The sequence below is a fragment of the Rhea americana genome, unplaced genomic scaffold, assembly GCF_003343005.1.
Source record: "Rhea americana isolate MKP2758 unplaced genomic scaffold, rheAme1 scaffold_22, whole genome shotgun sequence".
Taxonomy (NCBI): Eukaryota; Metazoa; Chordata; class Aves; order Rheiformes; family Rheidae; genus Rhea; species Rhea americana.
Window position 1 is genome coordinate 4,745,454 of NW_028186329.1, and position 21,200 is coordinate 4,766,653.

The 21,200-nt window shown below is 36.3% G+C and overlaps 1 protein-coding gene across 4 annotated transcripts in view; it reads left to right on the forward strand.

The window, feature by feature from the left end:
- TNFAIP8 (TNF alpha induced protein 8) overlaps window positions 1–20,935 on the forward strand; it is a 64,525-nt gene extending 43,590 nt beyond the window's left edge. For 3 of the 4 annotated variants that reach the window (XM_085305397.1, XM_085305396.1, XM_085305395.1), the window contains one exon: window positions 19,364–20,935. In XM_085305397.1, the coding sequence (XP_085161523.1) occupies window positions 19,364–19,929 (566 nt within the window). In that variant the 3' untranslated portion in view covers window positions 19,930–20,935. Of the gene's footprint in view, window positions 1–16,314; window positions 16,409–19,363 lie in introns of those variants that run through there. The other variant, XM_085305398.1, reaches the window with a different exon arrangement.
- Window positions 20,936–21,200: the final 265 nt, after the last annotated feature.

Sequence of the window (21,200 nt, forward strand, 5' to 3'; positions counted from 1 at the left end):
AAGTTGGATTTCTTAGAACGGAATTGATGTTTAATGGTTAGGAATAGTCCCTAGGGAGAGTCAACCTTACAGGGATTCTGTATGGCACAGAAAATAATAGATTAGCAAGTAGTAATGAAACCTAAGCATTTTGTAGTTGGTGAAAACAAGACATTCTCAGAGTATTTCTTATAGCTTTCCCCTCATGATCTTACAACTTCCCCAACTTGAAGAATAACATTACTATAGGCATGTAGCTATTTGCAAAAAAGAGTATTTTGTTGATCCTCCAAAAAGTCGGTTTGGACAGAATCAAACATAACAGTTGAAATGCTGATAGAGCAGACTTAATAACAAAGCATGATGACCTGTGTTTTGATAAGAGTTATAAAGATGTTCCCTGTTTGTTTCTTTTTCTGCTCTTGTTGAATGAACAGAAAAACTACAATGTAGCTTTTTTTTCCCCCAAGAGGATTCTGTAGGACTGACCTGTTGAAAAGCAGAATTGAAAAAAATATTTCTCCACAGAAACTGTTTGAGAAAGAGAAAATATGAATAAGAATATGGCAATGTGAACATTCTCCTACAGTTGTACAGCAGGAGAGATCAGCATACATGCCATAGCATGAAAGGTCCTCTGGTTTATATACAGGAAGTTCCAGACAATTTTATAAAGTTAGCTATATTTGAAATGCAAATTTGTTTCTTTAAAGAAACCTCTTACCTTCTTAGCTGAATCAGGTTCTCAGACTCTCTGAAAAGACTTTAGCCTTTCTGTGCAGATTATTTTGTTTCCTCTGATATAATCTGAAATGCCAGGATCTTCACATTGAAAAATGCATTTGGAGCAGGTGGCTGAGAGAGGAATGGTGAGAGAGGATAACTCTTTGCTTTAATTATTTTTAGCTGGGAAAATGACTGGGTTTTGCTGTGCTGTGATTTTAGTAGGTTTGAGTGGAAAATAAAAACAGCCAGCATTATGGGAAGATAAGCTACAGGTATCAGTGAGAAGGTTTTTCAGTCACTCTGTAAATGCATTCCTGATGATACGCTTGTGTGTGTAGAGGAATCGTTTATAAGATGCATGGGAAAAGGGGATTTAGTATATGTGAATAAAGAGATTAACAGGTGAATATGTAGAATTGCAGTTTTGCACTACTTCGTCTAGTCTGATTCAACATTGCRTGAAAGGTGACTGATCAAAACGGCTTAATGAATGTGGCAGAAATTAAGCATTCAGACTTCTTCAGTTAACCAGCTCAGTTTCGTCAAGAATAGAGCTGTGTGCTTTTGCATAAAGAAGATCGATACTTCACAAATTCAAACTGGATTTTGAGGCTCAGGCTTTTAATATTGAGAACAAACAATCTCTTCCACAGTTTACCAAAGCAAGTGGGTGACTTTTCCTTTTAGTGCAAGAGTGAACATCCCTCTAAGCAGATGGTCTGATTCAGCTGCAAATGATGAGGACCATGAAGGAAATTACTAGGTAAAGCTGAATGACTAGTCACACAGGGGGTGGGGTGGTGCATTTAGATTTATAAAATATTTACTTTGCTAAACATCATGCATCTCAAGGCCAAAGGTAGTGATGGAAATACAGTAGTTAATCTGCTATGTGCTGAAGAGTGAAAAGAAAACTATAGAGATACTGGAATACTGTTCATAAGATGAAAAGCAGAGGCAGAATATTTCCATTTTGCTTGAAACAGAGGTGCTATGGTAGTTGATACCTGCAGTGCTGGGCAGGGGCCAGTGAAGGGATTATATGAGGCATTCTGAAATTTAGTTGTAACTTCCAGTTGTAACTTCCCTGACTCTAGGACCATATTATGGAAGATCAGCCTGAATGGGAAAGAGGATTGAGGGCGCAGTAATAGCCTTGAATGTCATGTGTGTTCTGACAATTACCTGTTGCTGAAGTGAACAATACTTCATTTTTAGCCATTTATAGAAGTGAATTGCAGTGTTTAGAGAATGTCAGGATGTCTGTAAAAGTGGATTTAATGCGTTAATATGTATTTTCTTTTTAAATCTGCAAAACAAGATGAAAGGCCATAAGTTTTACTGCTATAAAAATAAATTACACTCATTGTTATAATAAAACCCAGAAGTCCAGCTCAGTTTTGAATTGTGAACTCCCAAAGATTTTTCTCTCTCTCTCTTTTTTTTTAATACTTAACTGAACAAAGGTATGTATATTCTTTTACCTTAAGTCTAGTCTCCTTTATATCAGTAGAATCATAGAATGGTAAGGTTGGAAAGGACCTCTGGAGATCATCTAGTCCAAYCCTCAGCATAGCCCCATATGGGGATTGAACCCACAACCTTGGCATTAGCAGCACCACGCTCTAACCAACCAAGCTAAACCTGCCCCCAAACTGGGAGTAAAACACATTGCTAGAAGACAATTTGACTTAACTGTAGTTTGTACTAATTGTTGGATATGGGGTACGCAGTAATGCATCTAGGCTTCTCAGCTTCTGTCTTTGATCTCCGCATGGTCTGTATTAGAATGCTGACATCAAACGTGGGCTGTTTTTTGGGTTTTTTTCTCAGTCAAGCTGCTGAGTGACTTTTAAATAGTCTTTATGTTCATCTGTATACCACAATGCTGTTACTTATGTATGCTGTTACTATATGAACAGTGATATGAAGATACATAGCATCAATCTGCATTACATTCACAGATCCTAACAACTGCCATGCTATAAATAAACCTGGCACATTTTCCTGCAGTTACTGTTGTACTGAATGAAACAAAGAGCATAGTGAAATCAAGAAGCAGCCTGTAAGATATTACTACCTGGTGTAATTTTAATCCAGTATTGTATGGTAGAAAAGTCATGTGCCTAGGAAAGTATCAAATGGTTTCAGGCTGTTACTTGACATAATTGCTTGCTGTGGTCCGAAGGGAAATATTCTTAATATCATAAATATGTATCGTGAATATACCTTTTTAAGGATATGCAAATAGTTTTTGTGGTATTAATGGATTCTTTACATAATATTTCTCCCATAAAAGGAAATAGTAATTTATGTAAAGCTTCAGAAAACTTAAGGTTCATTTACAGGTTTTATGTTGAATATTTAGAAAATAACAGGAAATAAATCTAATGCCTCATATATCTTTTTTAAATTCTATATTTTAAGATTTAAGTTCTATATTTCATGGGAGAGAGACCTCTCTGCATTCCTAAAAGTGCTGAGAGCTTTATATAGATACAATTAGCAATTTTTTTTAAATCCAAATGAGATTATTAAGAAGTAAATATTACCTCCTGTAAGCAGTCCTGAATTTGCTTTGCCATTTTGAAGTCACTTTTTTCTCAGGCAGGCCTTTGAGCTCTTCAGATTTGTCTGAGAGTTTTCTAGAATAGAATCTTGCTCATTTAAATAATGACAAGTCAGATGTGCTCTTATGGCCCGTTATTACATCTATATCATTTCTGGAAGTGTAATATATCATGTGTCAATAAAAAAAAAATCTGTCATTCCACCAGATCCAAACCTAACTGTCATCTGTGTTTTAATCTTTTACTCTTTTATGACAGTAAACGAAGAGACTGAAACAGTGCAAGTTGAACGTTATCCATGCTTAAATGCAAAACGTATTGGAGAGTGACAGTTCCATTTCATGACAACTTTTGAAGTTACYGACTGTTTTCAAACATACAATAAGTTACATGAAAAACATAAGGTTAAACAGAAATGGAATTTTTGGAGGTCCCATTTTGGATCCAAATCTGAGTATTTTTGTTAGAATTGTTGTAGCCTTGACAGCTGCAAAAGCTGGAGATTGACTCCTTTTCTATTGTGGAGCTCAGTTTTCCATGCAAAGTGAACCAGCACAGAAGAGCTGGTACATACCTGCCCACTAGGGAACGCGTGCATCCTTTGTTTGCCTGCCCCACTTCTGCCTTCCCTTGTCAAAACAATCTCCATAAAACAGTAAGGCCAATGAAACGGTGGCTTTTTGCTGATAATATTCTGAAAAGTTCTGTTTAGAGGTAGGAAAAGTCCTGTTCTGTTAGTGATCTGGATTCACCAGTTGAAGGCTTTTTATCGCATTGATAAGTTCCTTACGGCACATGAAGAGAACTAAGAGGTTATTGGAGTTATAAATGTCATATACACAGTTCTGTGAATCAGAACAGTGACTAATGATTAGGTAGTTCATTTCTATAGGTTGTTAGAGTTCTAGAGTAACAGGACAAGCCAAAGGCAAAATATATATAATTTTAATTTTGAAAATAAGAAAAAATTTGAAAGTAAGTTTATGAAAGAGGGCCAAGAAAGAATCATTACTAACTGGACATTATAATGCTATACCACATATGCACAGCAAAAACATTGCCAGAGGTGCAAAATAATGGATGGAGAAACAAGAGGAATGAAGAAGTAACAATTGTAAATTTAGGAAAAATAAAATCAGGAGATTCAGGCAAGTCAAAGTAAAGTTTTATTTTTTAATGATGTTTGGAGGAATGTATATTTAATGAAGCAAGGTACAAGAAACTAACAAATGGATTTGAGGGCGAGGATGCAACTCCACGTGGTTCTTTATGTAGCTAGTTGAATTACACCTTGATGTAGGCACTGCAGTTCTCAGTAAGTGCACTGATTTAAGGCTGTTGAACTATAAAACTCAAGAACTGAATGAATGGTTGGTTTTATTTGTCTTCCTTATCAAATCAAGGTAGCCTTTAAGATGACCTTTCCTTACCAAGTCAGGCTAACCTTTAAGATAACTTTTCTGTAAATGGTTTAGATGACACAGAGGTCATATTGCCTGTTTTACAGTCTTAGAATCTGATATGCTGAATTGGTGGGATTTTGCTGTATTCTGTGTTTGGAAATTAATACTGAGTAGCTGACTTCTACAGAAGGCTTTGCTAGTTTTTGTACACTACAATTTTATCACTTTTCCTTGTGCAGCTGGAGCAGATGAGGAAGCTAGATGGTAATTTGAGTAGAGGCTACGAAGTAAACATTTGCTGTAGCAGGTAGACTGTGTTACAGGATCACTAAAACTCAGGTTAATCATTTAGCAACAATTGTTAGATTGAGTGCTGGATTGCTCTAAGAAAATTCCATTAATAATTATACTGACGCAATCAAAGCTAGTAATCCATAGTCAACCGCAAGACTAGCATGTTTTACTGTGAATAAGATACAGCCCCTTGAGCTACCTGGAAAAGAGAATGATAGATGACTTAAGCTGTGAGGAGCCTTTGGAGGTCCTCTGGCCGAATCTGCCACTCAAAGCAGAGCCAAATTCAAAGATAGATCCAAACTTGAAGTTAGAAGACAATGCTTAGGCTTTGTCCAGCCATGCTCTTCATATCTCCACAACTGTTGATCCCACAACTTCTCTAGCAACATGTTCCAGTATTTGACTACCTTTCCTATGAAGAATATTTTCCTCACATCTAACTGGAATTTCCATTGCGGCAACTTGTGCCCATTTCCCCTTATTCTTTTGCTGCACATCTCCAGGAAGAGTGGCTCTGTCTTCATGGTAACCACTCAGTGTGTTACTCAGTGTGTGTTACTGTGTTACTCAGTAAGTAGTTGTAGATCTCATTTAGGTCCCCTGGTAGTCGTCTTTCCAGCCAAACAAACCTTGCTCTCAACCTGTCCTTTAGGTCATATATTCTAGCTCGCCAACCATTTCGGCAGATCTCTGCTGGACTTGCACCAGCTTGCAGTGCCTTTTTTGGAGAGGTACTGGGGAGCCTTAAACTAGACGCAGTGCCCCACATACAGGCAGGTGGTGCTTTCTTTTCAAATTATATCTGATTTTTTTGTTTTATAGAATGGCTTGTTTTGGAGACATACTTTTCCCTTCTCCCCTTCATTTATCTGTTTATGATAGCATTTACTATATTCTAACACTTTTCAGACCATAGGATTGTTTTCTTTGGGGAATTTGTAAACTGTTGGTAGCTATAAATTAGACAGACGTTAAAGATCAGGGAGCAAAGGTCAGTCAGTAGGCAATCCCTGGAGAATCAAAGAAGTTTTTTGTATMTAGATGGGCAGAGGGTCTTGCATATGCATTCAGAAAGGCCATGTTCTTCAACAATGTTATTTCCAAACATAGGAACTGGCTAAATGAATGGCTTCTAAGAATGATGAGTATTTTGTAGTACATGAGCCAGGGATGGCATAAGGGAAATGTGAGACTAGGATATTAATCATCATTTGTATATGTTATTCAGATGCACACATGATTGCTTTTATTACTGAGTATTTATCATTTGGTCAAATCTTAGGTTAAATGTGATGATTTCATAAATTTTTTTTTCTTTTTTAAGGACCAAATTGCTTTTTTGTGGTTGTTCAGTTCCCAAATGTTTGGAGTCTCAGTAAACACAGTTGGGTAATAAATAAAACAAGCAAGCAAAAACTGTATTTCAAGTAGACTTGATTTCTATTACAATTTTATTACGAGCTGTGCTAATAGGAGAACATTTCATAAAGAGGTATAGAAGAAACCATTAATTTTTATGCCACTTTATTAAGCAACTGTTGTTTTTCTTCTCTCTTTCATCATACTCAATAGAAGAAGCAGGAGGATAAAAGTAAACAGATCTATTTCATAATGGTTTTAAAGTCTAGCTTTTTGTTTAAGGATTAATTTTTCCTGTTTGCTCACTTGGTAGATACTTTAGATCCAGTGATCTGCTAGTCAGTAGTAACAGTTGCTGTATACGACTATGTAAGAAATTTCAGTACTTGAGCTGACTGTTTCCGCATCATAAAAATAGAAATGAATAAAAATAGAATGAAGTATTTAGAAAATAGCACCAACTTGAAAGATAGTTTTGTACATACTGATAGTAACAAGTTCTACTGTGGGAGGCATATAGATTTTCAATTTTTCTCTGCCTGGGTCAGTTGATTTCCTGGATTATTTTATTTTTTTAGTGGTAGGTGTGCATTTTTTCTTTTGTGGACACATCTCTGTAATGACTACTGAGCAGGGTATGTTGTGTGATTAGTGGTACAGATGTGACTACCAGCAGCTTGGTTAGCATTCCTTATCACCAGTGTCAGCAAAAGCATAGGCATTAAACTTGCCGTCAGTTGGACACAATCTTGTTTCAAGCGGGGAGAAATTAAGAAATCTGTCCTTTTAGAGTTTTATTCTGCATTCATTCTGCATTTTGGCATCTTTTCTCATAAATATCATTTTTCTTCATCAGATGCCATGCCTTGGTTAGGTTTTGGAGTTTAGTTTGTTTTTTTTTCTCATTTGATTCCCTGCCACAATTTGRTTTTGTTGTTGATTTTTGGTGTTTGACAGCCTAGCAATGAAAAGTAGAGAACCTCCACCCCTGCAACTCATGGCTGACTGGCTTTGGGGAGCGTGGGATCGAAATGTCCAGCACAGATCTGTTTCTGCAAAAACAGGGCAAAGGAACAGGTGCGCACTGTATGAACTAATTTGGAGATATTTTTCCTTACCGCCTGAATTCAGCCTCAATAGTTGTAACTGTACAGATTAATAATGAAAGATCAGGCAGTGTTCTTTGTGTAGCAGCAGGGGAAATCTACGTTTCAGTTTGACATTGCAAGATACAGATGTTGGTGTSTGTGTGGCGTTGTGGTTGTGCTGGCAGTTTATGGTATGACAATACATTGCAGTGGAGTGAGAGTTTGCATTTCATTTATCTGAGAGCATTTGTCCTTGGAARGTTTGTTGTTTGAAACTGAGCGGCGTATTCTGAGTTGTACTTTAAGTAGCTATAGGTATAGATAGGTACTTGTAGGATTCTCYGAGGTATCTAGAAATTGACCTGTGAGTTCCGTGGACTTTTAAGAATGATCCTGTCAGGTCTTGATCCCTAAATGGTTGCATTTCACTTTGTTACAGGAATTAATAAAGCACTGGATCAGTGAATGCACAGACAAGCCTCCACTTGTTGAGCTCCATCCAGGTGTTTAGAAAACTGTGGGCAGAAGCAGAAAATGCAGAAATTTTATTGTTTTTAAATTTTAAACTTCCATGAGATCTGTTTTGGCTCTTACTATGTCCTCTTTAGCAAACTCTTCTAGGAAGATAGTTCGGTTATCGAAAAAGAAAACTTTAGTTGAATATTAGCAAAAGTGAGTAAATGACACTGAATATTTGAACTAGTTATTCCAAGGGCTGTTTTTTCCCACTAACAAAAGAGAAGATGAATTAATTTTGATGCTCTTTCAGAAACATTTATATTAAAAATATTCACTGAGAAATAGTGGCTTAGACTTTATCTCAGAAACTACAAATAACTTGAAACTGTGAATCATTTTTAAAAGTCTCTCTCTGATTATGAGCAGCTGTGGAGAGAAATAGTTGACACTTTCCTGAAGAGATAAGAATAAAGAAATTGGCTCTGCTGTCTACATCCACAGCAAGACGTCTTCACCAAGCTCCCAGCCTTGTCCTAAAGCTGAGAATTAGAGATTTAAAAATCCTTCATGCAAGATATTTTATAATTGTCCTGGATGTATATTTAAACTGAGTTTTACATTGTAACAATCAGTTGGTATTATAATCAATTGAAAGATGTGACTTATGGTTTTAGCTCCTGATCAGTTTATTATGGCTTGTTATTAATTCATGCAATACCTTATGGGAAAAGAGGATAGGAGTATCTTGCAGTGAGGGTAGGAGAAACTTGACATTTTTATTTTCTCTGCACTTCAAAAATGTCATTAACTAATTTTGAAATTTAGGTGGTTGGTGTTAATTTTCACCACAGGAAGGCCTGTCCTTCAGGATTCAAATTTGCATTCCCTCTTTCTTTCTTCTTGGATAATAATCCTGAAAATCACAAGCTACTACAGTGTTCCCTGCCAAAAGAAGGTCATGTGGATAGCCCCTCATAGYTGATCTGTACTGTTCTTGGCCTACTTAAAAGTATTACTTGATGCCAGTTCCAAGAAGCTGGACATTTAAATTCTGTAATTATCAATAGCTGGAAAAAACAATGTATTTAGCCTCTTAWGCCTTGGCCAAAGGGTGGAACTACAGAGAGATCCAGGTTTTACAGAATCACAGAAGGGTTGAGGATGGAAGGGACCTCTAGAGATCATCTAGTTTTAGTCAGTGAATATATTTACAAAATTTAAAAATAACTAGGATCGTTAGTGCCTTGCTACATTATCAGTCAAGGTTCTGCATCCTAATAATGCCTCCTGATATAAAAGAAAATGTCAGTGTTACACATGGGATGTTTAACCAGAAGGATAAACTTTACAGAGGAACAATTTTCTAACAGTATTGGAGGCCTAATTTTCCCCTTATGCTTTATATTTTACATTAATGAAAGCAAAGAAAACCCTATGATACTTTGGGAGATGGGTCTTTGTTTTGACAGACTTAGCAATTTATACTTCTGAATTCAGAGGCTATTGAAAACTGCTTAAATCAAAGGTTTTAAGAGGATTGTTCTGTTTTAGTAATCTTTTGTATAGATATACTTTGCATAATGTATCACTTGTTTTGATCATAGGTTATGAATTGGAGAAGCCAGGAATAAGGACGACTAAAGGAAAACAAATAAGAGTTGAAGCAAAGTTTCCAAGAGGTARATCTTGGAGGCCTGTTGTGAACTGACAGTAAGGGAGCAAGGAGGATCTAGGAGAGAAGATACTTTCAACCACTGATTTTTATGGCAGGAATTCTGGACTAAAGTCCTGGTAGTTCTAGTGTGGAGAATAAGATAGTGAACAGGGTGTGGCTCCTAAGCATTGGGAGAAAAAATTAAAACTGGTGGGTTTATCTATTTTGTTCCTTGTGGAAAAGGAAAAAGAAGTATTTTTTCAGTAGTGGGAATGGAAGAGACCAGCAGGGCCATCACCTAATTCCCCATAATCATAAGTAAATGTACAATAGACAGTTTGTGCAGTAGAGTAAACAAAGTATATGTATACAGACTTACGTGTATATATGTATATTCATATATGTGTGTGTGTATATATATGTACAACCATGTATTTCATGCCAGAAAACTTATTCTTCATGATATGAAAACAGCAAGACCTGTACTGAAAAACTAAAAGATAAAACTGTAATGGCAGCAAAAGAGATGAAGACTATCACCACTGTCCTAGGCATTTGGAGTAACAAGGTATCTGGTAAAGAAAACTATCAGTTTATTCTTATGCATGTGATAGTTTGATACTGAAAAAAGAAYAAACTGTCTAAACATAAGAGAATTTAGTGCCTTTGGCATCACTCCTGCTTTTTTCCTATATCCTGTCTATAGCTGTGGCACTCCTTGGTGCCTCAGAGCAAATTCTTTAAAAAGAGAAAAACAGAAACTCAATTACGCATGACGGTGTTGGGGGGAAATTCCATCTTGTATCTCAGGGCAACTAGTGGAAGGGACAACAGTAATGCATATAAATATATAGCATAAAAGAGCGTTTCAGTTTTCTTTCAACCTTACACTGAGAGAGATACCAAAGGGCACCTACCGTGTGTCCAGGTCGCAGTGTRTAGCATACCGATTGACATTGCAAAGAGCAGAGAACCGAGACTAGAAATACAACCAAACATTATGAACTATTTTCAAAGTCAGTGTAAGATCACTCACAAACCTTTCTAYCAACTCTCTTCTGCTGTGGCTTGCTTTACGTTCTATACAAAATATGTCCCGTCTACATTTTGACTGCCAAGTCTCTACCTTGTTCTTGTAATTGATTTCTCTTTTCCTGTCATGCTGTATTGTCATCTTGTCTCTACTGTATGGGCAGATATCAGTTCTTGTGTTTTTGCTACATAAAGTTTTGCCATGCATTCCCTAGGGCTCCCTGTCTCCATGCTTTTCCTCTTGCATCCAAGCCAGAAGCTTTTCTGTTGTATATTCTGTGTCCTGTGCCCACAGCTAAGCTTTTGTTTTTGTGTGAAGACATTCTTTTTGCAGGATTGGTCATAAAACAATCAGATATCTTTGTCTTTTTTCTTTTTACTTTAGATAAAACACTCAATTTTAATGGCTAGTTATTTTTATCACCGTGCTATTTGTTAGGGAGCTTGGTGCTGCTGGCTTGCTGCACAGTTTGTGTGTTCTTAAGTCTGGACAAAAGTCTACAGTATTTGGGTTGCATTTGCTTGTTTTGAAGGAATAACCTTGAAAATGAAAAGATTTGTACAGCATTACTGTTGAGTATGCATGGACACCTGGTAGATACAGAGGAACCTGATGTAGCCCTGAAATGGCCAACAGCTGAAATATGTGGGCTTTATATTTAATATCACAGCAGCTGTTACTGCATTCCAGCAAGGGTAGCAAATGGAGGCAAACGAGTGAAATACCAAATTTAGTTTATGACTCTACTCTGCGTGACTGTCATTTTCTCTGTTAAATATCCAATATATTTTAATATATGCCTCTGTAAGAGCAGTCATCAGAAATATATGGAAAGAGGTTAAAATCTTAATTTTTTTCTTATTAAAGCTGCACTGTTAATTAAAAAAACATATATAGGGTTGAGGAAGAGTGCTTTTAAGAAGGCTTTTAAAGTTTCTAAACCAGCTACAGTATGTATCATGTGATGCAGAGGGTGGCTGTGGGAAGCACAGGCATGTAAAACCAGAATAACTTGTTGGCACAAAACATTCAAGTGGGACTGCGAAACTCTATGTGCACATTCCTGTTGGAAATAGCATCCTTCATTGCCACACTAACTAACCTTAACCTGCAGGTACTGTTTTTGGCAATTCCTTTTACCTCTTGMTCAAAAAGTTTTATTTTCTTTTTTCATGGTTGGTTTGGGGTTTTTTTTTGCAACTGGGAAGTGCCTTTTTTTCTGTTGGTCAAATTTTGGGACATTTTCRTACGCTAATGAAATAGTAAAATCAGGAACATACGTAACAAATACAGTGTGTGAAATGTAAACATGACAATGACTTGTCCAGGATTTTATTTAATAAGAAAGGTGTTTCCAATGTTGCTTGATAGTGTTTTTTTCCTTGTTCTCTGCTGCTGAATGTGTGTTCCCTTTCAGTATGAATACGCAGATCAAGTGTACTGTATATTCCAAAAATTGCTTGACTAACCAGATTATCCGTTGCTGCTGAGTGACTTACAGCCCCAGAGCTGACTTCCAAATCTGGTCAGCCTGCTCGTGCAGTACTTGCCATGTGTTAGGCTTGACTTCAGACTGTTTTTTTGTTTTTGTTTTGTTTTTTGTTTTTTTGAAGATCTTCTGATATGAAGCAAGCACAATCAAGCACAKGGCTTGACTTATTAACATTCTTACATTGGTTGGTTATATAGTTAGTAAAGATCATGGTCAGCGAGAATTTAGTATCATCTACTGTGCCTATTAAGAGAAATGTAGGSAAAAGTTATTTACCTTTATGAACATATACTTTGTATTCATTGAAAACTTCAAATCAATTTTTCTAGTCAAAATTGATATTCATATATAAATCTCCCTTTTCAAAAATAGGGTGCCAAATTAAATATTTGCTCCTCAAATGAGGAGCGTATGTACTTGAATCAAATAAAGACAGATGTATGTGGAAGAAGTGAGTACTCTACAGGGCTTTTGCTTTTCTAAGAGTGTTGAACCAGAGGGTAGGGTGGCAAGTTATGAATTACAGTTCAGAGTCTAGGCCCACTGTAATTCAAAATAGATTCATGTCTRGGAGAGAAGGGTGGTGCTACCAGTCTCCTGCCTTTTCAGCCAGTATTGGGAAGGAGGGAAGCTGGAAGGAAAGCTTGGGTTTGCCTCCTGACATTTTTTTTGCATTGTGATCAGATGTTTGTCTAACTGAAGTTCAAACACAGCTATTGCTTTTAAGACAGGAAATAAGGCAGGGAACTCTTAGGCCGCTGTGGTGGATGGAAAAGTSAGGAGTCCTTCTGACTTTATTCTGTGATGGAAGATCATAGCTAAACAGTAAAAATCACTGTATGTCCCATGAGCTATTAAGAGTGTTACCTGAAATATTACYGTGGAAAACATTCATTGATGAATCTGGTTTCTTCTGATATGTTTTTATCCTTTTGAAAAGTAGYATTTCTTTCTTCTGCATTCCTTATTTCCCTTAACTGTCTTGTATTCCTTTTCTCCTTCTGCACATAGCTGTCTGCCCTCTGGGTTTYCCTTCTTTGATACTCCTTGCCTAAGCCATCTGGCCTTTCCAGTCTTTGACTTGATAAACTCTGTGGCTGCCTTGGTCTCTGCTCACTCTTGCCATCAGCCAGCTTAGCAGTCAGAGTCTCGCTGTCTGAAGTTCAAGAGTGAAAGCTGTCAGAGCTGTCTGCTCTAGCATGTCTCTTGYAAACTTTATCAGCTTCTGAAAAGCCAGCACATGAAAAAGCACTTGCAATTGCAAAGAGTAGCTAATTTTCTGAAGTGACTGTTTGGGAACTGCTGCATTTTTGGAGCAATTTTTACATTCCAAGGACTTTATTTGTGCTTTTTAAAAGTTGAATTTAACATGCCTTTTACCTAGGAAAGCTCTTAAGCACTTCAGTACAGATTAGAATCAAAGCATGGCGTCTTCAGGGATAAAATAAAAAAAAAATCCTCTTTGAAAAGATGACTCATTCTATCAGATGGTGATTAAGAAGAAGCTACAAATCATGGTGGCAGTTAGAAAAATCAGCTTGCTTTATTTGTATCTGAAGAATGTGTAGTCCGTGTTCTACCACTCACTTTTTAAATCTTTTCTTTATGTATTTAATACACTGTGAAAATTATAACTGCTCTGCTAGTACCAAATGTTTATGACTCCGTTTCTGCTTTTTATATACTTCAGGAGTTGTTCTGACACTAGCTCTTGCAGTTTATCACAGTTTGAGCTTTACCTTACTGAAGTCATGTATTTGTACATGAAGTCATGTATTTTTATATCTGTGGGGGTTTTTTTATTATTATTTCTAGCCTTTATCCTTCCTGAAAACAAATATAGCCCTGAAAAGTCCCAGAAAAAAGAGAGTGCCAGAAGATACCAAAATTCAGTAATTTTCTAATCTTTCGATTTTTCAGGCACTCTCACAGTTTTGGAAGGGCATGACTCATGGTCACAAATACTTGGAAATTCGTGTTGTCAATCCCACTTGGTTTCAAGTTGCTTCCCTCTGAGGGAACGATGCTCACTCTTCTCACTCAACGAGTGTGACTGAGCATGAAGTTCTTAGCATGTGCGCAGACTTGTAGCTTTAGCTTTAACCCACAGTTTATACAGAGGCAAACACACTTGTCCACACAGGAAGCCAGACAGGAAATCAGTTGCCACATTTCTCAAAACTCTGTGATACAGTCTTTTAAATCGTGCATAAAGTGCTCAGTTGGTGCTGGATTTTTTTCTCCTGTTCCTCTGTATGTATTCTTTGTATCCTTACCCAGAAATCCCTTTCATTTTTGGATCTTGCACTCCACAGTGAGCAAGCTTACTCGCTAGATATTAGTGACAATTAGTACCTGGTGTGACGAGTAGTACATGCTATGTCAGTCATTAAAATGAGCTCCGTCTCACATTACAATGTTATCTTTAATGGCTTCACAATCAAATTTCCTCTTCAGCCAAGGCTGTTTTATTAAAGCATCATGAGCATATACACCAGAAATGGAACCTGCATCAAAAAAATTAACTCTTGAGTTGTCCATAGAATTTAACATGGTGTACTGGAAGTTTTTGCTGGATGCTTTTCTTCAGGTATGTCTTTACTACAAGCCTAAAGATACTCAATGACAATTTTATCAATATACATTAGATTGAATAYACAAACTTGACTGTACTATTGAGTGTACCAGTGATTGTTACCTTGTGGAGGAGGAGGAAAAAAAAATCATTCTGCCTTGGTTTGGGRTACTGAGATCATCTGATTCAATTTTTTTTTCAAATACATCCAATTTAGTTTAAATGTAGTTGAGAAATAGGATATTTGGCAATAGTCATTTGCCACAGTAGGTAGGGAAGTGTACTGGCTTTCATGTCAGGAAAAATGAGCATCACAGCCATAAGCAAAAGCCGCCTTGTGTTTTTTTTACCAGTCTCCTTCTGAGAGCTTATTAATCCAGAACTCCTACTTTTCACTGAAAGTGTACACATTCTACGCAGTTAAAGATTTGAGGAGAACATTTCTAAGGTAAATATTCTGGGGAAAATGTATCGAGAAAGGTGTATGTCCCATATTGATTTATTTTATTGCAGATAATACAAAACTAATATTAAACATTTGCTGTTTGCAAAAAAAACCAAACATCATAATTAATAAGCCTCTAGTAACTAAACTGTAAATAAATGAGAAGCCTTGTCAGAGACCCCTGATATCCCTAGGGTCCCATCAATTTCTGAGCGATGGAGGGGCGATTCCTCCCTGAGAGCATTTCGCCTGAGACTGCTTTCCTCTGCAGAGGGATGGCTCCACTGAACATAATCATGGCMGTGAACCAGAAATATTTATGTACATTAATTGGACAGGAAATGACATCCCATTGATTTCAAAGGGGTATACAGCAATGTAATTTCTAAAAGTGAAATGTTAAACTGCATAGAAAACAAATAGGGGTTATGAAAAGGAATCATGAGAAAAACTATCCATGAGATGTTTAAAATTAGTTGGATTATCTGCCCAAATTCTGAGGCTTCTGCTGGTCACTGGAAACGGTGTTATTTCAGGATGGAAACTGTCGGTGAAATGCATGTACTCAAAGATTTGTATATATTGATCATCTACTGTAACCCCTCCTAAGTGGTGACTACATGTGAGCAGCACCTATGACAATCAGACTTTTAATTACTTGTCTGAATGTAGATTTACATGCTTATTTTTAGGCGCTTGCATTTGAAATTTTAGTCAGAGCTTTTAAACTGGATGCATGATTATTCTCACCTTCAGAACCGGATATTAGTGAAGCATACAGCTGATAACAGCCCCTCTCTGTTATTTTATGATCTGCTAATCAGACATTTCAAATACAGGCGAGTCTCCTATTCTTGATATTTGCAAGCACTGGTTAATATTTTAACCTCTTCCTAACAAGTGCCCTGCCCTATCAAGTTACAGAACCTTTCTTCTCCCTCCTTTTCTGCTAATTGTTTCAGTTGTCAGTTAGCAGTAACGGCTATTGGTGTTACATTGCTTGCTCAGCAATGCAATTTCCTTTAAGCACTTTTTTCAAGGAAGTGAAACCACTGCAATATATTTTTGCATTTTGAGGTGCCAAAGTAAAATGAAGCACTTCAGACAGACGAGAAAGGTAGTTGAGAAAAGCTGCTGTTATGGAGAGAGGAGAAAAAACACCTTAGCTTTGTGATAGGTTCCAGCAATGTTTCAAAGTGAACGATAAAGTATGTGCTAGATTTAGCTGAACAAGCAAGCAGCAGGCTTCACCTAGGATATTTTGCATCTGTACGTGAAACGTGTTTCTGCTGCCAGCATTAGTAATTGCAGTTCCTTTTGACAAGCAAGTAAGTAATAATTTCGCTTTTTTTAAGGAAACACTTTTGTTGGGGTTCTAGAAGCTTRGTGCTTTAATTCAGTTTTATGGAAGCAATTGGCTGTAAAATAACTTTGTAGTTCTTCTTTGTTATCAGCAATGGGGAAAAAATCTGCTTGTAATAAAATATGAACAATTTGTAAATGTGGTTTTTTGGATTGACTGACAGGTATGAAGTTCATGGATTTAACAATTGCATTAGAACACATGTAATAATACAAAGTAAATGAAGCTGAAGCATGTTGTATTGCTAAGTAGAGAGAAAACAGGCCATGCTGCATAGTGTCAAACAATTTTAGAAATGCCATCAAGAGTCTGATACCTTTTSTAAGTGTGCAACTCCTGTTTTGCTTTGCAATGATAATTCTCTGCAGAGCTCCGCTTCGTTGAATCTTAAATCATGTAATGCAACTTATTTTAGCATTGAAAAACTGTCATATTTTTGTGCTGGGAATATGTCAAATTTGGGATTCCTTAAAATTGGTACTTTGTGTATTGCTATGTGGAAATTGTTAGCATGAATTTGGGGTTTTTGTGTGACTTGTGGGAGGCAGGTTGTACGGATTCCAGTTCAATTATAAAGCATTTTATAATAAGAGTACCTATGCATAATAGAAAATTTTACAGTATATGTGTGTGTATGTGAACGTATATTTTTATATATATATAAATATATTTTATATATGCGYGTGTGTGCATATATACACACACACAGTATTGTGTTTTGTTCACAACTTCATGGAAGATACTTCAAAACACAGTGACTGCTCTTATGAGACTACAGATACCTGTAAATTTTTGTGAAATGTCAGAAAGGAGATACCATGAGAGATTAGTAAATTGGAAGGCTTTAAGAAATAAAAGAACAATTGATATTCCTGSTGGGGGTAGGCAGTGGAGGGAAGGGAGCAGAAAATAATTGGAAGCTTTTAAGTTTTGGGGTTCTAGGGTTTTTTTAATATTAAACAGACATAACTCATACAGCTAATATTAATGTGTAGATCTTTGTAAAACAAACTATTGAGTTCTAGTGTTTGACTACTGTTTGGAATATTCTGATTTTGGTTTATTTGAATAATTTGAATAATTTATTTGAACAATATTTGAATAATATTTTGAATAGTTTGAATAATATCAAATAATTTATATGAATAATAAGAGTTTTGTATTTGAAAACTAAAATGTTGACTCAAATATCTTTGGTTCAGACTGCCTGCTTAGCATTTTTAACTTCTTCCCAGATCAGTGTGGTTTAGAAACGTGTCTGTCTTGTGATCTTGAGTGCTATCCCTAAAATAGTTGACAGTGTGTTCTTTGGTTTTTGAATGTCCACATGTAACAAAAAATTTTAAAAGATAGGCTATTTTTAAAAATGTGCTCAAACAATTAATGCTGAAAAAATACACGTATGGACTAAAGGACTTAAGAGAGAATCCTTTTAGAAAAATTACCAGATTACAGAAAAGAAGCATATTAAACAATTTCTCCAAGGTACTGCTCAGGGCAAAGTGTAGGTTTGTATCTCACTCATCCTTCAGGACAAGTTTCTATTTGCTGGCAACCTGGAGACACCCTGGGTTTTAAGACACCCAGTTGCCCAAATACAAACAGCTAATAAGAAACTTTCTCCAAATTCAGGGATTTAACTGTATGACATCTGCTCAGGTTGTTTTCATTAAAAGAGAAAAAAAATGTTTCCAGCTCCTGTGGTTGCAAAGAAAACCTTCCATTTGTGAAATAAATATAAACAGATGAAGGGTTCTCTTCAGCCTGTTTGAGACCCTGAGAAAGCTGCAGCTTAAAGGTAGCCATCTCCCAGACCATTCAGTATGGACATTTTTAGTTCGCAGGTGACCTATTGGAAAAGGTTATGAGAACATGCTTCCTACATACTTCATACATACATTACTTACATACCTGTAAGTAATTGTCACTGATAATAGAACATAGGTGGTAAAATTTTACAAAACAAGTTTCTGAAAGAATGCTTGAGGGTTTTTTAGTATTTGTGTACCTTACAACAACTGGAACCAGTTATTGGGTATATTGATGCAAACTAGTATAGTTTTGGAGGTGGAAACTTGCTCTACAATTTACTTTCTTGATTTGAAAATGATTGCTTAATGAAGTCATGCTAACAACTGTAATGGCATCCCCCAGACTATTTATTTTTGGCTACCTCTCCTTTAAGTATAGGATATAGAAGGGTTTATATATACTACTACTGCTCTGGAAACTAGAGTGTCTTCAGACTGCATCCAGAGAATCTCAGTATTATATGCTGACAAAGGATTGGCTCACTCTCGCTGTATATGTGTATATATACATACATGTGGGATCTGAATTCACTGATCCTAAACGGTATTGTTTAGAACGAAAAGACAATGGTTTATGTACTGAATTACTATTTCCAGTCGAGTAACACTGGCAATTGCCATGACACTAGGATAGTCATGGTTGCTCAGTTCCTTTAGTTTTCAGCTGTTAGCTATTCCCATGGAAAATATTTAAAGGATTTTGCCAAGTTAGCTGGTTTCAGATTTCATTATGAATATGAAAATCAGATCAAACTTAGATGTTGTCTGATCAGTTAGGGCAGTTTTATTGTCTCAGATAGAAATCCCATCAATCCATATGTATTTATTTTAATCTGTTTTTTGAGCATCTTCTGTTTTTTATTTATTATTATTTTATTTTTTGTTCTCACAAGCTTAAAACAGTCCAAAAGAATATAAACCTAAAGACAACAATTTTTTAGCCTTAGAAAAGACAGTTTTTTTTCTGAAGCTATATACAGTAAGTTTACATTGTTTTTGTGGAAATTACTAGGAGTCAGATGAACGGATAGACATGGAAATATTCCTTGTCTTACTCTGTCRTATGTCTGTGATGAAGTATTGACTGCATGCATTTTTTCCCCCCCTAGTGGCCACAGATGTCTTCAATTCCAAAAGTTTGGCCATTCAGGTCCAGAAGAAGATCCTTGGAAAAATGGTGTCCAAATCAATAGCAACTACTTTGATAGATGACACAAGCAGTGATGTTTTAGATGAGCTCTAYCAAGTGACAAAGGAATACACACAAAACAAGAAGGAAGCAGAGAAGATCATTAAAAACCTCATTAAAATAGTGCTCAAATTGGCAATTCTCTACAGAAACAACCAATTTAATCAGGATGAAATAGCGTTGATGGAAAAATTCAAAAAGAAGGTTCATCAGCTGGCTAAGACCGTGGTCAGTTTCCATCAGGTGGATTATACCTTTGACAGGAATTTTTTGTCCAAACTGTTAAATGACTGCAGAGAGCTACTTCATCAAATCATTCAGCGTCACCTAACTGCAAAATCACATGGACGGGTCAACAATGTGTTTGATCACTTCTCTGATTGTGAATTTTTGGCTGCCTTGTACAATCCCTTTGGACCTTATAAACTCCATTTGCAGAAACTTTGTGATGGTGTCAACAAAATGCTAGATGAGGGGAACATATAAGTACTTGGATTAAAGTTCATGTATTATTTGTAGATGGAACACTGCTGATTTATGAAGGAATAAGGGAGCCAGCAAAAGTGGAGTTTTTCTTGTTTGTTTTCTTTTCTGCTTTTTTTTTTTTGAGTATTTCAAAAAGATCTTTATTAAATTGATTCCTTATCATCAACTGTCTATTGCTATTCACGGTCCACCTGGAAGAAAGACCGCACATGAAACTGCCTTACTGTGCATGCCTTGCCTATGGAAACAGCTGGATAAAGAAAATAAAACAGAACTGTCCAAGCATAGCAAGACTCTCTCAAGATAGCTGCAGGAAACAAAATAATGTGTTGCCAGACAATCCAAATCTTGTCTCTTCCATTTATAGAAATGTTTCTAAACTATCAGTCTATATTGTTGGTAACAGACTATCATGGTGATGGTACACTCTATAATTTCTTTGACGTACTTGTAAAATATATATGATTCATTTATAGTCTTTTATGCTCTCTGCACAGATTACAGTTTCCTAGTGCTGCCTTTATGAACCATTCAGTTTTTGAATACTCAGATCAGTAATGCTGTCCCATAAAGTCTGAACTGGCTTGTTCATCTGCGGRCCAGTGATGAAAACTGTTTGTCTGCCTACCAAGTGATCCTTACAGATTCACGCAGATGCCTTTTGCCTCCGATCATTTCAGGAATGCTAACCTACAGTAAACAGCCAGACTGGGAAAAAGTATTTCCTAGAAAACATCTGCGGTACATAATTTTAAACTCTGCAAATAAAATTGAAAGGTAAAACATAATGACTTATCTATGCAATTTAGTATAATATTTTTCTAGTATGTCTTTATTGTTTTGAAAAGGTGTGGGTCAGTGTGTTTTATACATTTGGCTAATGTGTATGATGATGTGAATTCAGAAAGCTTAAGCATCTAAAAATAAATTCCAAGACAGTTTGCTTTGTGTATAATGAATCTAGAAACAGAAATTAATTTTGGCATTGGGTTACATGCTATTTAACTAACAGAAAAGTGTCATCTTGAATCACTTCCCCCCCCACCTTCTCTCCTCGTACCGCTCACCCTTCTTTCTCTCCATCTTCTCTCTGCCTTGCCCTCAAGGAAAAATATGTGACTTTCTTGACACTGTAATATGCTTAAAAGCATGATGTTAATACATTTCAAGCATCCAAAGACTTTTTGTTCAGAAGCATATAAAGAATTTGCAGTTTATTTAATTGCCAATGGTTTTGCTGTTTGCTGTGTCTTTTTGTTTTAATGAGTAAA